This window comes from Trachemys scripta, chromosome 3, assembly GCF_013100865.1.
Source record: "Trachemys scripta elegans isolate TJP31775 chromosome 3, CAS_Tse_1.0, whole genome shotgun sequence".
In the NCBI taxonomy this organism is placed as follows: Eukaryota; Metazoa; Chordata; order Testudines; family Emydidae; genus Trachemys; species Trachemys scripta.
This window is the reverse complement of record NC_048300.1, coordinates 47,229,383-47,247,231: the sequence shown is the minus strand read 5'-3', so window position 1 is coordinate 47,247,231 and position 17,849 is coordinate 47,229,383. Positions and strand designations below refer to the sequence as shown.

The 17,849-nt window shown below is 40.6% G+C and overlaps 1 protein-coding gene across 1 annotated transcript; it reads left to right on the top strand.

Moving 5' to 3' along the window:
* Positions 1-5,943: 5,943 nt before the first annotated feature.
* On the top strand, positions 5,944-17,075 carry SLC30A10 (solute carrier family 30 member 10). The gene is made up of 4 exons (XM_034764608.1): positions 5,944-6,472; positions 7,519-7,602; positions 10,543-10,782; positions 11,917-17,075. The coding sequence occupies exons 1-4, from the start codon at positions 5,944-5,946 to the stop codon at positions 12,387-12,389; spliced, it is 1,326 nt and encodes a 441-aa protein (XP_034620499.1). The 3' UTR covers positions 12,390-17,075.
* The last annotated feature ends 774 nt before the right edge of the window (positions 17,076-17,849 follow it).

The following is a 17,849-nucleotide window of genomic DNA, read 5'->3' as shown; positions in this document are numbered from 1 at the left end:
TTNTGACCTGATGAGCTTAAAGCTCTGTATCCCGTTGTACTTCCATACCAACACTCACCGGATAAAGGAATTATTCCACGGTAAGCATTTCTTATAAACGGATTGAAAATGGATGTCTCTGTATTGTCACATCTGTAATTACCATTGAATCCCTTGCTATATTTTAACTTCTCTGAGCAATGCTACTCAAATCAACACACACAGCCTTATGCCTTTGTCGGCAGTAATATACAAGTGAGCCTCTATTACCTCTTCTTGAGTAGTGGAAGTACATCACTATTACAAAGTGATACTAAATTTGGGACAGAGTTCCTACTTTTAAAGTGTTTAAAATTAGTGCTGGGCAAACCTTACAAGGTAGATACCCAAAAGTTTGGACGCTTATCCAAATATTTTTGGTATTCAGAACTGAATAGGAGAATAGTCTTGCTCATAAGACATCTAACAATTTTTGCTTCTGACTAGGATGGAGGAACTGCAACAGCAGCCTTTCTAGCAGTATTTTAGCTGAAACCAAGAAGGACAAATAAGTTAGAAAACCAAAAAGTAAGCTGAACTTTTCTGAACCTCTTAAAGTTTGATTAGGTTCAAGTTTTGGGTGAAGGTTTGGGTTGGCTCTTGCTTTTCATGGAAATGGTTTGTTCAGTTATTCCAGATATTGGATAAGTAACTGGAAGTAACATTAGCCAGTTAACTTACTACACCATTGTTTAATTAAATGTATACACAGTGTGCTAAGAACTTTACAAAGCAATTGAAAAGACATGGGTCACAAGCGAAGGTTCTGATACTGCAATTGGATTGATGCAGGCAGAACTGTATGTTCACATGGACAGAAACCAACTGAAGTCAGTGGGACTCTCTAGTAGCAGAAGGATTTGCTCACACAGTCTCCATTGCAGGATTAGGGCCTAATTTTGGATGCAACGAGTGAAGCTAATAAAGAATACAGAGAGGACAGAATGGGACAAGGGTTACAGAACTATCACACAATCAGTTTAGGCATGTGCTTATCCTGAAGGTTCAATTAAATGAATAATTCTTGTTTGTTTGGTAAATCAAGTCACTTTGAGTAGGGAATAGGAAGAGGTGGGTTTTAAGGAGTGATTTAGCCGAGGAGAGTGTGTGGCTTGGTGAGCAGTGATTGGGAAGGCTGCTGCTGCTGACAAAGCTGGGAGCATGAAATTCAGAGAGGTGTAAGGTCTTAAAAGTTAGAACAAGAAGTCTGGCCTTAGGGTGACCAGACAGCAAATGTGAAAAATCGGGACAGGGGGTGGGGGGTAATAGGAGCCTATATAAGAAAAAGACCCAAAAATCGGGACTGTCCCTATAAAATCAGGACATCTGGTCACCCTATCTGGCCTTGACATGCAGGGCAGGTAGGAGCTGGTGGGCACTGAGTGGGGGAATTCAAAAAAAGTTCAGAGCTGAGGAAGTGAATACGTATTTCTTCTGAGTCTTTCAGTGAGTCATCTTGAATTGTATTAGATATAAGATGAGTTAGTCACAGGCTACTGAGGTGTTTGAAAATATTTTTAGTGCTTTTTCTTCAAAATAATTACTGTGGTGTTTTTATAAGATTTTTGAAGTGAGTTCAGAATTGATTTATATATCAATTTTTTTCCAAAGAGAATTAATGCATATTTTACCTAGCATTAGCGAGTTCCAGATACAATATTGTACATGTTCCTAAAACAAAATCCATTGAGCCTTCATGTTAACTTTAAACAGCTATGGCCCAGTCCTGTCAATTGTCAGGCCCCATTTAATTTGTGGATTGCAAACGGAGTGCCAGTGACTGACGGCAGCAGCTAGTATTATGAATTGTATTGTTTTACTAAAGATCCATTGTCTTGTTTTTTATTTATCTCTGTTTGGGGCATCTGATAATTTAATTCTTATAAAAGGTATTCTATTGCCTGGCCATTTTTTTTTAATTTTTAGAAAAGTTGCTCCGTATTTGATTTTATACCATTATTTAAGATTTCTTTTATCATACATTTGTCAATTGTAGATTAAAATTATTGAAGTTTGTGAATTATTTTTAATTATGTTATCCTCTCCCACTATTGTGCTAGTCTTTATGGTGAGACTCCTTTTTAAAGTGTGCTTTCAATACAATTTTATATCAATTAATTTATATGCATTTGTACATTTTTAATGGTTGGAGGGTGGTTTATTACATGAGGAGTATGTGAGGGATATATACAAAAATACCCAAATAACATGGAATTTTAATTTGTAAATTCCTGCCTATTTTCACTCAATCAGTTGAAATTATAACTGTGAGAATAATTGTTTTTTTGGTTTGCTGGAAATTCTGAAAAAAAATTCCTTTTGGGTTGACCCAAAACCAAATTGTTTTGAAATTTCAGCAAATAAAAACAAAAACCAAAATAACACGCAAAATTGAAACAAAACATTTCATTTTGGGTCAAACAAAATGATTTGTTTGACCCAAAATGAAATGTTTTGTTTCAATTTTGAGTGGTTTAAAGGTTTTTAATTTGTAAAGATTGAATCAAAGGAAATTTCAAAAGAAAAAGCTGTTTTCAGTAAAAAAAAAATTAAAAGTTTTGTTTAAAAAATGTCAAAACAAAATAGTTGGACTGTCAGAATTTTTTCAACATGAAAAAGAGCAGACCAACATGAATTTGCTGAAGCTGCATTTTTCACCAACAAAAAAAAGTTAGAGCGGAAATATTTTGCCTACGTCTACCTGATATACACCTGGAACTCAACATCTTTCTAGCATCCTAGATCTCCCAGAACTTGCTTTAAATCATATGGCTCTTAAAGATGAACTTGATTTGAAAAGATGAGGGACTTTTTAATGCAAACATATCTCTTGTATTGATTGAAAACTTTTTAGTGATTTCTAGGGAAATCTTGTTGTTTTTGAGCTCAATAGGAGACTTATTTGTCATTCCAATGCTACACCACTACCTCGATATAACGCAACCTGATATAACACGAATTCAGATATAACGCGGTAAAGCAGTGCTCCCGGGGGGCGGGGCTGCACACTCTGGTGGATCAAAGCAAGTTCAATATAATGCGGTTTCACATATAATGCGGTAAGATTTTTTGGCTCTCGAGGACAGCGTTATATTGAGGTCGGGTGTACTTGTTTTTCAGGCTTTAAGGAGGACTATGTAGAAGAATCTGTGTTGAATACAAAATAATTTGATTGGTTTGAGTTTGCCAACCTTTTGCCACTTTCGGCTCCACATTAGCTTGTGGAAGAATTTTAAAATCTTGTTACAAACATTGCCATATATTCTTTTCTTATATGTATATTTTACTGTTCACATAGGTTATTTGGACTCCCTTACATATTTTAAGCCATAATACCACTGACTGTGATTTCATCAGATCTCCCTAGCTCGATAGGGTTGGTGTTCTTTAAAAATTGGATGGGAAGAGTTCTAGGAACAAACCTAGGTGCTCTAGGAAACTATGACAGACCTAACAAGTCTACTGTTTCCTACTGTAGCCTGTATATTTTGGTCTTTTTTAAAAGGGAGAGTCAGTCAATCTACTGGTTTTCTTGATGCCAGGCTCAGGGATAGGTGCTGTGGCATTATTGTGAAATGTTAGGGTGAATCGTGTGTGGTAATAAGTAGTCTCAACACTAAAACGTTGCTTTCAATTTAAAGGCTATCTTACAAGATATAATTCTAAAGAAATATTTTTCTTTCTCTTAACTGTCAACTAGTCTCAGATTTTTAATTTCATCAAATTCAAGTTTGATGTTCTTCTAGGAGCTACCTCAGAATTTTTGGTTTATTATTAGGGATTAGAGAACAAATATTTTGCAAAGGAAAAATGGAAGTTCATTTTTTGGATCCCTGGAATTCCAGTGTCATTAATACTTCTTCTAAGAACCTAGTAGAGTGTTGTTTGAAAATGGCTTAATTTACTGCATCTCTTTTTGAAATTTTGAGGACTATATGATCAGTTAAGGGTGGTATTAACAGACACATTATCTCCTTTCCCCGCTTACACACATGCACACAATTCTTCTTAGGATTTATCATGAAAAAAAAAAAAAGAGAATAGGAACAATACTGGAAACATGGCATGGAGGTTTACTTATTTAGTTTTTGTATTTACATGACACAGATGTGACATAAATACATGCAGTTCTCTCTCTCTCTAGGTTTATGACTAGATTCATGCACATGTATGTACTTTCTCAATATGCTGTTCTTTATTGGAGGATGTTGGCAGAGTATGATTTGTAGATTCAGTAGGTGGCACTCTCTATCCTTTGATTCAAGGAGGACTCAGTGCCCCAGTATGGTACCAAGGGGCCACTGTGTTACTGGAAGTGCTATCTTTTAGATGGGTGACAATTTTGCACTAATAAGCCAATAAGGATGTTTACCCCAGTGTCCTGGACAGATTCTACCTCAAATAGCTATATTCTGCCTGCCCAAATTCCCATCACTTCGAGGGCCTGAATTTTCAAATGCGTGGTGTGCTTTTGTGCTCCTGTTAAAAGATTTGGCTCAGATTTTACTTCATCTTGTTCAGGCTACTTGTGTCATTTTAATTACTCTTGCACCCCCACCCTAGAAACAGCTTTGTAGTGGATGAAATCAAGAGGTCACAATCTATAACTTTTATTTCTGTGAAGGGGCTTCTGAAAGGGGCTATCTAATAACAATTGCTTATTTCTATTTCATCATGTGGCTTTTAAGAAGATTCTGGCAGCAAGCATAATTAGGCTAGCATAATCCTTCCAATTCTGTTTTGCTTAATTAGATGAGTACCCTAAACATCCAGCAGAGGGTGTATTTCCTCAATGCACTCAGTCCTTTGCGGATGTGAGGAGGGAGGGCTTCAAGACTTTTCTGTCATAGACTGGCATTCCCTGCGTACCTTATTTTAAACCAAAAAAGATGGGTGGGTGTGTCTGAGGGAAGAGCAAGCACTCTCCTATTTCTGGATTGAGCTGAGCACTGAGGTCTTGCCTCTGGAGTTTAGTGATGGGCAAACCTATGACCGTTCAGCTAACCAGCCAGCTATTCATTTGCTTATTCTTTGGATGAGCTCTCCTAACTATTGCTTCCCATAAAGTGTCCCTCCCCCAAACAGGCCTGGAAAACTCCCCCTCTCCAAGCAGCCTCCTCCACCAACAGTCCTGGATTTCTCCTCTGTGGTACCATAGTTGGGCATGTACGGGCAGGGGGTAAGGGACATCGCAGTAGTTCTGTACCATCTTCAGCAGCTAAAGCCTCTCTCTCTGCCTCTTCAGAAGGCCCCTTATGTGCCCTTCCTGGGGCTGCCCCGGCTGTGATCTGGAGAGACAAGGTGAGTGAGTTGGACAAGCTTTTGAGCCACACACAGCTCTTCCGCAGGTCTCGGCAAGGCACTCACCCCTAGCACCGCGCTGGCGCTGCGAGCCCTCGCTGAACCAAAGGCTAGGGTGCCATCTACTGCATCTCTGCATCATAGACCCTGTCACCCTCCTCCATTACACACACAGCCCCGTGCGAAAGCACCTGCGTCTGCATGAGCTTAATCATTAAAGGGTGTGAGCTGCATCTCTGACCCGCACCCCGCGTCCCCGACCCGGGTCTAGAAACAGGCGATGGCTCAGGGAGAGGGTTTTATCAGAACGGAGCATTCACAGGCAGCACCAAGCCGCTTTCCTCCCCCAGGGACATGAGCGCCGCGCGGCCGCCTGCACGAGGACGAGCCTCCTCCAGCCCATCCCCGCGGCCAAGGAGCGGGTAACGCCACGGCCCCTCCCGCCGGGCAAGTGCCACCCTTTGGCGCGGCGGGGGCGGGCTGCCCGGCGCCGCTGCATATAAGCGGGGCGCGGAGGCTCGGCCAGGGGCAGGGCGCAGGGAGGGGCTTGCAGCCGGCGGGGCTCGGCGCTGGCTCAGTGGCGAGCCGGCCGCGTTCGCTCCCGGCCCGGGGCCAGCTGCCGGGATGGGGCGCTACTCGGGCAAGACCTGCCGCCTGATCTTCATGCTGGTGCTGACCGCCGGCTTCTTCGTGGCCGAGCTGGTCTCCGGCTACCTGGGCAACTCCATCGCGCTGGTGTCGGACTCGTTCAACATGCTGTCGGACCTCATCTCGCTGTGCGTGGGCATCGCCACCGGGCGCATCGCCCGCCGCGCCCGCCGGGGCCCCGGCGCCACCTACGGCTACGGCCGCGCCGAGGCGGTGGGGGCGCTGAGCAACGCCGTCTTCCTCACCGCCCTCTGCTTCACCATCCTGGTGGAGGCGGTGCTGCGCCTGGCCCGGCCCGAGCGCATCGACGGCCCCGAGCTGGTGCTCATCGTGGGGGCGCTGGGCCTGGCCGTCAACGTGGTGGGGCTGCTCATCTTCCAGGACTGGGGCTCCTGCTGCAGCCGCCTGCAGCCCCGCGCCGCCACCCCAGAGCAGCTCCAGGCGGTGCCCGGCGCCGGGCGGGAGGAAGCGGCCGTGGTGGAGTGTCAGGAGGCTGTTGAAGCAGGTGCCTTTCAGTTGCATCCTAGCTTGCTCCCGCTCCTCCCCTCCTCCTTCCTTTCTTCCCTTTACTTTCCCTTCTCCCATTCTGCCCTTCCCTTTCTCCTTCTGGGTACATCTACACTACAGCGGGGAGTCGATTTAAGATACGCAAATTCAGCTACGTGAATAGCGTAGCTGAATTCGACGTATTGCTGCCGACTTACTCCGTTGTGAGGACGGCGGCAAAATCGACTTCTGCCGCTTTTTGTCGGCGGCACTTACTACCACCTCCGCTGGTGGAGTTAGAGCGCCGATTCGGGGATCGATTGTCGCGTCCCGATGGGACGCGATAAATCGATCCCCGAGAGGTCGATTTCTACCCGCCGATTCAGGCGGGTAGTATAGACCAGACCTCTGTCTCTCTCTTGCCCCCATTCCGGCCCTCGATCCTGCCCCCCCTCCCCCCCCCCTTCCCCCCCCCCCATCCTCTCCCCTTGTCATCTTTAAATCAAGACTGGATGCTTTTCTAAAAGCCTTGCTCTAGGAATTATTCCAGGGAGTTCTGTGGCCTTTCCTAGCCAGGTCAGACTAGTCACAGAGGTCCCTTCTGGCCTTGGAATCTATCAATCATCCCCTCCTTCCTCCTCTGTTATTTCACGTTCCCCTTTTCTATAGCTTTGCTGCTATTGTGATATCCTAATGACCTTGTTAGTGATTGTGGCTCTTCCTTTGGGGGGCAGAGGGAGAGACAACCTTAAAATAAAAGGAAACATCCTCTTGTCTATTGTTTGTTGTGGAATCTCCTCCAAAGTTTGCTTTAATGGTAACCGCAGAGTGAACAGATTCCATGCAAACATACTACATATTTCACGCTTGTATGTATCCTATACTGTATTGTTTGAAATAGGCAGGGGGAAAGGGTCGTTGATTAAAGGGATGTTGGCCAGAGACTGACTTTTTCTTGAGTTGATGTTTGTTTCTCTTTAAAATAAGTTGGTGTTGAGAAAATTGGTGTTTTTTTTTCTGTTTGTAGAATTTATACACAACACAGGGTTTCTTCTTTGAATGCAGGTGATTCCCTGAACACTCAGAAAAGGCCTGAAGAGCAGACAGTACAGAAAAAAGAGAAAAAGTCTGAAGCTTTGAACATCAGAGGTATAATATTTTGTTTTTTTTAAAGACTTTTCAACTAGAGCTCGTCAAAAATGTCCAAATTTCAATTTTGATTTGTTTTCAGAATTCAAATGAAAATAAAAATGGTGATAGTTTTCACAGTTGTTGACCAACTCTGGGTTTTTTTACATTCTTAGGCCAGGTCCGCAAATGGTTTGAAGTGATAATGATTACTTCAATGAATCAATAGGGCATTTGAGGATCTGGCCCTTTGTGTGTGTTCACATTTTTATTTTTGATTGCACCCTTTTAAACAGCTTTATCTTCAAAGTCTCTTCCACTAATTTTAACTGATTGAAGTCCCCATGCTCTTCTTTTCGGTCTGTTTTCTTGAGCATCATTACCATAGTATTTCAGTATTTTTAGTTGAATTGCTGGAGCAGTTTCCTTAAAGACTGGTATCAATGATGCCCCATAGTCAGTTGGGTAAGGAGTGCTGAAGAACAGCATAGTGGTTCTGCAGCCCTGTTGTTCTGTTGACTGTTTCCTGACAGAGACCCTCTTACGGACCACCTCTCCTCCAAACAGTCCAGTCCTCACATTTGTTTCTCAAAATACTTCTTTCTGCCCAACACTAAAAGGACTCCACAGAGCTCTGAATATCTGCAGAATGAAATATGCTAATTAAACTATTCTTGAAGGTAACCTGCATCCCCTTAAAATAAACAAACATAACTAACTAGATATGTGGATATATCCTGAATGCCTCAAATGCATCCAGAGCATAACTGATTTTAAATACACTTTTAATTTAAAAACAACAAAAAAGCCCCACCAATAATACTTAGCATTTTATTTAATCAAAACACTATTCAAAATGTTAAGCAAATATTTTTTTGAGATTTTTCTTGGTCACAGTTCACCATCTCTTGCACCAGTGTGATGTTCCCACATCCATTATGCAGGTAGTGCCAAGTGAATCCCCTATAAGGGGGTGGTCAGGTGAGGTGAGTGTCTATTTTTAGTATATGGTAAAGATTTGCAAAGTTTTCATTATTATACTAATGTAAAAAAGTATTCTGCAAAGCCGCACCATATGCTAAAACAGTGGCACTTACTTTAACTTCGTGGATGTGAAATCCTCAAAATACTACATGCTAGTGTATTTGGCACACTAAGGTGTGCATTTTAAGCACTGTATCTTCTAACTCTGCTCAGAGTAGATCTAATTTACTTGGTGCTGAAAACATGAGCTGCACTGAGCAGCCCATCCTCATTAGGGCTCCCAATATTGCTAATACCAGTGGAGCTGAATCAATATTAGCAACGATGGGACATTTTAAGATTTTTCTAGTGTAGACATCCACAGTTAGCATCCTAGAATTATAGGGAAGTTGCATCTTGTCCATCCCTCTTGTCAGTGCAGAAGTAAACTCTGCAGTACTCAAGTCCAATTAAATTTTAAATGGAAAGCAGTGAGGCTTCAACCATTAGTACAGCTAAAACTGCCCTCAGGACCCTTGTGACCTCTAGGGAGCAGATTGCTCTGGAAAACCAAAAGGGGAGTTCTCTTAACTCTACTAGGAAGAAACTTATTTCAGCTGAAAGTTAGTACTTAATGAGTACAAGGCAGGCTAGTGAAATATTGCCTTCCCTTCCCATGTGGAGGATCAGCATTTGGGCCCCAAACTGGCAAGGAGCAGTAGGAAAGGCAGTGTTCTCAGCCTTAGGGAGTTTAGTGTCTTACAACACTGCAAAGTGAAAACTCGCAGCTGAGCATTGATAGGTTTAAGAGGGAGCTATATGCAGCCCTCCTAGTTGAGAGAGATTATGTAGGAGTGAAGCTTTTAAGAGTGGGTGTAAATGGAAGTTTTCAGAGGTGGCAACTCCACTTATCCCCCGCCACCCAAAAATAAAAAGTAATGGCAAGTTAGTCTTATAAAAGTAGAGCATTACAGTCTAACATGGTTACATTAACGTGCAAGTTTGGATGGGGGAGGTTGTTAGAAAGCACATCCAGGGAAAGATATTTAAACTTGCAAGAAGGAAACAGAAGATTCTAAGATTAGTGTGAATGTGTAGCAAGCACATTATCTTACTCCATGTAATGCCCAGGGCTGGCCTAGAGAGGTATTACAGGCATCTTTTAAAATGCATACACTTTTCTCATTCCTTTTTTCCTTCCGTGCCCAGGGAAGAAAGAAGAGCTGTATGCAGTGTTTTCTGAACTTGCAATAGTACAAATACTTACACTAAAAGATATGAAACCAAGCTGAAAAATTTGGACCCAAACTTAGTTATTCTCAAAGTCTGAGGGCAAATGAATTGGGTGTGTGTGTATGTTAATTTGGCCTATATAAAGCTAGTTGAGTTATGAAGCTCAGATCAGGATCCAAACTTGTCCAGTGTTTGGATTTGTGCTTTTGGTTTAGGCCCATCTCTGTATCATGTGTACTTAGACCTTTCCCCCTCCCTCCAAAGTGAGTGGTTAGCTATATTGCTGCTATTATTTCAGAAGTCAGCAAAGTCATAGAACTGCTATCAAAGGAAAATAATTGATCTACTTAGGAGAGAAGTGGACTATGCCTCTTTTAGCAGCTCGGTTATTTGATCATCCGTAATCATGATCTATGAATTGATCACTGCCCTTTATAGGTGTGCCCAGCTCTTAGTAAGCTCCAACAGTTTGATTAAAAACATTGTATGTTGGCATGCTGTTCAGTGCTAGCTTCTATGGATCTGTTGGGTAGCCTAAACGTTTAATAACCCACCAAACTTATGTAACCATATAGTTGTTCAGGCTCATCCCACCCACCCCAGTTGTTTTATTCTCAACTGTTGCAAGCTTTATATCTGATCATGGTACTAAATGCTGTAGTTTCATGTTGAACAAAATAAATTCAAAAGTCTGTAACAGTTTATTTGGATTCCCCCCCTCCAAATTAAGGCTAATGCAAAATGGTATTATGTCATTTATTTCAGGTGTTCTTTTACATGTGATGGGAGATGCACTTGGATCTGTGGTCGTGGTAGTTGCTGCTGCAATATTCTATGCACTTCCCCTGGATGCCAATACTCCATGTAACTGGCAGTGTTACATTGATCCAAGCCTGACGTTAGTTATGGTGGTCATCATTTTGTCCTCTGCCTTCCCACTTATCAAAGAAACCGCAACCATTTTGCTGCAGATGGTTCCCAAAGGTGTTAATATGCAAGGATTGAGTAAGGCAAATTTGTTACTGAGTTTTTATTAATTATAGTGACATACTTTAGTGCTAGTGTTATTTCTGGAATGACATGTTTGGATTATATACTCATAGCAGCTCTAAATTCTCAAGAACTGAGAAATGGAGTCACATGTTTGTGTCCTAGCAACATGACTCAAATCTCTGTGGATTAGTTAAAGCATGCATTTTGAGAATGTGGTACTCCAACAATACATAAAAATACCAGATCTTGAGCTGTTATCAAATAACCCACACAAAACATTTATTAGTGGAACAACACTGAATTATAATAGTACTTCCTAGTGCCTTCTGTCCAAGGATCTCAAAGCGCTTTAGAAATGTTAATCAATAGTAGCATTTTTGGTTAATTTTGTAACTTTATAAATGCACACTTACTTAAGAGATTACTTTGTTCTTTTGTGAAGTCCATCAGGGTCTGAGCTGAGCAGAAGGGGGAGATATGGTCCCTTCCCCAAGGAGATTACAGTCTAGCGTTGATCCTACAAAGTGCTGAGTGTCTACCATGAGGGGCTGAGTGCCCTCAGCTTTGTTTGAAGCCAATAAGTGTTAAAGGCATGTCCAAAGGATTGGTCCCCAAGTTAAACAACTTAGTTCAGACCCTGGATGACTAGAGGAAAGTGAAGCTTGCAGGGGGTATAGGTGTTATGTTAGGGCTTGTCTATACTTACCGCGCTGGTTCGGCGGCAGGCAATCGAACTTCTGGGTTCGATTTATCGCGTCTTGTCTGGACGCGATAAATCGAACTCAGAAGTGCTCCCTGTCGACTCCGGTAATCCTGCTCGCCGCGAGGAGTACGCGGAGTTGACGGGGGAGCCTGCCTGCCGGGTCTGGCCCGCGGTAAGTTCGAACTAAGGTACGTCGACTTCAGCTACGTTATTCACGTAGCTGAAGTTGCGTACCTTAGTTCGATTTGGGGGTTTAGTGTAGACCAAGCCTTACATACAACTACTTTTAAAAAGTCACATGCTTATATCTTAGGTGCATGAGCATTGATAGGTGTCTTTCCTCATGGCTGGGGCTTTTAAAAACTATTCCTCATAATAACCAGAAACTTGCAATTGGCCCCCCCGAGCAACCCTCTTAAATTATTTTCTCTTATGTTTTCTAGCGGAAAGACTAACTGATGTGCCAGGGGTTAGCAGTCTTCATGAGGTGCATGTCTGGGAACTGGCAGGTGGGAAGAATATTGCTACCCTTCATGTCAAGTGCCAAACCACTTCTGATTACCAAGATGTCTCTTATAAAATGCGGGAGGTTTTCCACGAAGCAGGGATCCATTCTGTAACCATCCAACCGGAGTACATTGACCACAAGGCCTCTGAGCTAATATGCAGCTCACCCTGTATCTCAAAAGCTTGTGCTTCTCAGTTGTGTTGCCCTCAGCAGGAAGTTGCACTTAACCATTATCATGAGTATCTTGAGAGAAATGGCCTTTCCCCAACACTGCATAAAGACGATAGTTTAAATAAAAATGGTGTTGAAATTCTTATTGAGCATACATTGGCAGGGGCTGTAATTAAAAATACAGACAATTGTAAAAAATCAGATGACAAATCATATTTACACAGTACACACTTTTAAAACTGTTAATTTTACACTTCATAATCTCTGTATAGAACAAAGCCTAATGGCCAAAAAAGTCAGAGGCCAGTGGTTGGAGCTGAAGAGCGCGTTGGAAAAGCCATCTCTGTTGTAGCTATAAACCAAAACATATGTAAAAACCTGTTATCTGAAATAAGGATTATTATCATCTTAATTTTTTGCATTCACCTAAAATAGTTATTATGCAATTTAGCACTAATTTCTTGAGCTGACTAGATGGGACTTTTTACTGCAGTGTAGACCGATGCTCGCAGTTTATGGCCAATGGCACTGGGAATTAAACTCTGGTCTTTTTACTGAAATGGGCTGCTTAATGAAAGCCCTGTAGTGCATTGATGATTCTACTGGATTGAACTATTGTATCATCATTAAGGAATTTAGTAAATATATTTTTCACTAATCCTTAAACTCAGTTTACATAGTCAGGAATTTTCAGTTGTAACTATAACTCTTGTGCTTCTGAACTGTGAGCTTGTGAATGAAATCAAAGTGTCTGATAGCTGGAAAACACACACAGGAATGTTTGACTTTTATTATTTTCTGGACTGCCTCTTGTTTTGAGGGGATGGAGCAGAAGCTGATTTCTTGCTTCTCTAATAATAGTATATTATATTCTTATTATATAGTAGTATATTTATTTCTGCTTAGTGTAAAGAATACACTTGCCGACATTAAAGCACAGGAACATTTGCTAATTTTGTATGAGGATTGTATCTACTCTAGTAAATGGAAATGTAGACACTCATCCAATTAATTCTGTTTGTTCACCATTTTGATTGTAAAACTCAATTTGTTTTGCTGACCAAAGTATTTGTAATAACTACACTGGGTCTAATGTGTCAAGTTAGGTGGGAATTACTGTGATTTTTTTTAACATACCATATCTTAGTTGTCATTCATAATGAATAAATAAGCTAGTGTTACCTATTCATGAATAGCTTTGATTCTGCAATTCCATTCTTTTCAGTAAGACACAGTTCAACCTTTTGTTTGTTAAGAAAGTTCCTTAAAATTTGATATACAATTTTTATGCTTAAAGGGAACTTTTTAAAAACTATGCCAGTTTATTGCCTTGATTTTATCACGGTAGCTTCTTTGGGTTCATTTTAAAGGTTTTAAGCTTCCCACCCTCCCCCACAGAGGTATATTTCAAAACATTATGTTATGTGCACAAATTCCACTACCACTAGGAAATATAGCCTCCTAGTTATGTTTTTAGAATCCATTCTCAGGTGCTTCGAGGAAAAACAAGACACCTCACCCTAGTACCAGGGTTGGGCTTAGGCCTGGGCCGAGTCTACTTTTCCAAGAGGGAACACTAGAACCTACCTACCCTGGCTGAGAACGCCACTTGACCTCGCCTTGTTAGGCAGCTCAGCTCTACCAGTGCTCACAATCAGAACCTTCAGAATGTGTTCATTGTCAAAAACAGCCTTTCAATATCTTACTCACCCAGGGTACGCTCCCTATTTATTTGGTGCCCCATAATTCAGCATCACCTTGTGAGGATGGGCAAAGAGATTCTGTGCCTGGGCTGCTAAATTTCCAGGACCCATAGGTTAGGCTGGTTTGAAAGTAGCAAAGCCATAGTTAGTACAGCCAATTACATCCTCTTAAAATAATCTTAAGGCCAAAACTTAATAAAGCATACAGCCGGTTTCTCATTGCTTGAGAATTTCCATTTTCTGAAGGAGCCATTGAAATCAACATAGCCAGTAATACCCATTTAAGATCTATATTTATCCTCTTTAAACAGGTTTTATCTCTTGGGTAAATAGATCTATTTTTATTATATAGATTAAATTGTATGTTGCTATTGCAGGCTTTTTGACCCAGTCATCCCATTGACATCAGTTGGAGGTTTGGGTGTAAGGACCGCAGAGTCCTGCTGTAAGGGTGTTGCACAAAATGACAAGTCAGGAAACAACATCTTTTTATACTGCTCTGCCTTTTAAAAGACTATGGCATGAGCTTAAGACCGCCCTTGCTTCTGTTGGGTTGGTATATAACTATGGTGTTATTTAAATGTAGTTTCCTTTGTATCTAATTTATTTATATTTCCTTTTGAGAATTAAAGAAGAAATGGCAAAATCTTTCCCCGAAAATCATAAGTATTAGTATGATGGAACTTTAAAAAAAAAAAAAAATCACACCTTCACACTTGGGTACATACGTCTTAAATCAGGTTGCCGTGTTTTGTATTAAGTTTGAAAGATTGGTTGTCAGTATTGTTTATTACTCTGGAATTACAAAAAACTAATAAGTGTGTAATGCCTTGATGTTTGCTTATATAGACCATCTTCTTTCCCTTTCCCCCCCTCCAATGTTTGATAAAGTGGTGGTTACCTACTTCTCAGGTTCTTTAAAGTATTGTAACCTGAATGTATAGTGAAGTAATTCTCTTCTACTTGTATGCTTATCTGTTAATATTAATATACTTTATCTGTGACCTATGAATAGATAAGCAAATAGCAGGGACTATAGAAATCTTCAGGTACAGAAATCAAATAGCTTCAGACTTTGCTTCATTGTACTAAATCTGTTTACATTACTTAAAAGCATTTAATTATGAAGATGGGCCTTGCCTTCTCTCTGTAGGGAAGAAGAGCACTTTCAGGATAGTAACAGGACAGGAAACCTGGTAGGATCAAGTCTCTGCCTTTATTTAGGATTGTGCTACACAACACTTTCTTCCTCAACATACTTTTCTTAAGTCCATTACAAAACTAGTTATACTGGTTGGTTGTATTGCTCCTCTTTCTGATATACTCCATTCTACCCGTTAGGTATTTGACATGAAGAGATTTCCCTTGAATTCCCATGGTGTCTCTTAACTCTCTTGAAATTTGCTTACCCCATTGTTTCAGTATTTTATTCATCCTTATCCACAGACCCTTGTTCTGAGTCATAGATTGTAGCTTAGCACATTTTGGCATACATTCCATTCTGGTTTCTTTAATTCCATTACATTTTTCTGCATTCAGTTACCTAAATCTCCTATCTGCCTGTTCTTCCAGGCCCATCTCAATGTTGGGTGCTATGCTCAGCCCTTCCCACACCAGATTGGCCTCCTCAGAACCTCTCTCAACATTCCTCCTTTCAGTTTGTCATAGTTGCCTATAGTGAATGAAATCTGTTTAAAATATGGATGACATTTAACTAGTCATCCATCTCCTTCCTCCTGAACTGCTTTCAACTTATAAGCACCCTCTGGACTTGATAGATAAGCTAGTTCTTTATCCCCTTACCCAGCTCACCCTGGTGCCATATTTATTTGTTGGATTTGCAGATCAGTCTTTTGGGGCCAGATCTTCAACTTAGTATAACTCCATTGACTTCAATGGAACTATGCTCAGATTTCCTAGCTGAGGATCTGTCCCAAAAGTCTAAGTGAATTCAAGTTCTCAGTCTTCTGTGTTCTCTTTCTGATCACAGTCATACTGATTATATTTGTATTTTTTTTCTTTCTCACAATAATTTTTCTATACTTGTTTGTCATCTTGCCCCCATTTTTCTTTGTAAAGAGTTAGAGAGGGAATTCAGTTAACTTATTCTTAGCAGTGTCTCCATTGTGTTACTGAATTTTCATCTGATCTCTTGCTCTTTATTTTCTCTAGGAAGATACTTGATCTCTTGTGCAGCCATTTTTCATTCTCTTTGACTTTGATAGTTCATTCTTTATGGTCTGCATTTCCTTACACACAACCACACAACCTTTTTTTTTTTTTTTTTTGTACTGTCTAGTTCTTCTCCTGTACCTGTTTTACAACTTGCATGTGCCTCTTTCATTCCCCGATTTAACTTTTGCACTCCTCACTCATTCAGATTGACCTTTTCTTGCCGTCTCCTCCTTTGTGTTTGTTGCTAGATGAGATACAAAACCATTGCAAATTAATCTTTGAACGTTTTAAATTCTGTCTGCTGTCAGGATCTTTTGTATTTCTGCCCTTTCCTATTTGATTACACCATTCCCTTTCTCAACAGTCCAGTGTCTTCCAAACACTTTTTTCCCTGGAATTCAGCCTTCTTTTTTCCCTATCTTTGAGTTTTCTATAGTTCTAACTACAAGACTAAATAACAGTGGTCTTTGTTATTTTTTAGGCTGCTATCATCTGATCATCCCCCCATGTGGATGATTTCACGCTGCTATGAATAATTTGAGTTCTTCACAAATAGTCCAGCTTTTTTTTTTTTTTTTAAATGGCTCTTTTGTGACCATGAGAGGATAAAATTAAATCAATAAGGTTTCACAGGAGTTACTTCAAGGAAGAGTTTGACCATTGATTTTTCACATGTGAAAGGAACAAGTTGCAGAAGTGTTTATCAAACTGTTATGAAGATTTCTATAGAACCTACTTACTATGCAGTCTGAATTATGTGTCATGTATAGTGGATGCACCTGCAAGTGATAAATGCTTTATTTTGGACTGTGATGCCTTATATGAGGATTTCACTGTAAGGTTTTGTTACAAGGTTGGAGTTATGTTGCTTAAAAACTTGCATTTTCTGCCTTTATACTGTATATGATTTGAATAATGTACCATAATATAATTTCCTTGATCATTGAAATCCCTGAATTGTAAACTTCAGTCATTTTATTAACTGTTAATAAGAGATTTCTTAATGTGTTATGTACATTTATATTATTTTCAAAGTAAAGAAAATTCAGAGGTGCTGTAAATAAAATGTATTTTTAAGGAAACTTGTCCTGTGCTTGATGTGTATTAGAAACTGGAGATCTAAAGTCAATATATGAAATTGATTTAACATGTCCATGATTAAGGACCAATCTTGAGCCAAGGGCTTGTTGACTACTTGACTTCATTGTGAATCTTGCCTGTGAAAGGAGAACGGGGTTTGGACTGAAAAAACAAACCATTTTTCAAATGTGCTCAGCATCCCGCAGCTCTCATTAAGAAATGGGGGACTTGTTGGGTGTTGAAAACATGAGCCCCCTTTGTTTATCTTCAGCCACTCAAACTGGTTTTGTAAAACTGTGGAGTGAATTTAGAGCTCTTGATACTGAGGATCTAAGAAAGGGTAGTGGCTACAGCCAGGCATAGTGTGTACAGAATGCAGATGCTGTGTTCAGTGTCACCGCATAGCTCTGCCAATTCATGTTTGCTATTCCAGTGCCAGCTTCTGAGCCATGCTTGTGACTCCTGCTGTGGTTTTGCATTGTGGACCAGAGTCAACTAAGAGACTAAGCAGAGCTTACTAAACATATTTTGAGCATGTGAATTAAACAGGATTTAAATCTAGATTTCCACCTGTGAAAGTTATCCTTAGAGCTTTAATCCTCTGTGCTATATAGCTCCCAGGATGAAGCTTTTGGTGTTTACCCCCTGGAAAAATGCTAATGAAGGGCCAAATCTGTGTAACACAGATGCATTAATGGGGAAAAGAGGGCAAAGGGAGCCTGTTTCCTGTGAACTCTAG

What these genes read in the sequence shown, in the direction of transcription:
- SLC30A10 (XM_034764608.1), top strand. Translation starts at nt 5,944, where the DNA reads ATGGGGCGCTACTCGGGCAAGACCTGCCGCCTGATCTTCATGCTGGTG. An exon ending in TCAGGAGGCTGTTGAAGCAG is followed by an intron (nt 6,473 to 7,518) that starts GTGCCTTTCAGT and finishes CTTTGAATGCAG; the next exon opens with GTGATTCCCTGAACACTCAG. An exon ending in TGAAGCTTTGAACATCAGAG is followed by an intron (nt 7,603 to 10,542) that starts GTATAATATTTT and finishes CATTTATTTCAG; the next exon opens with GTGTTCTTTTACATGTGATG.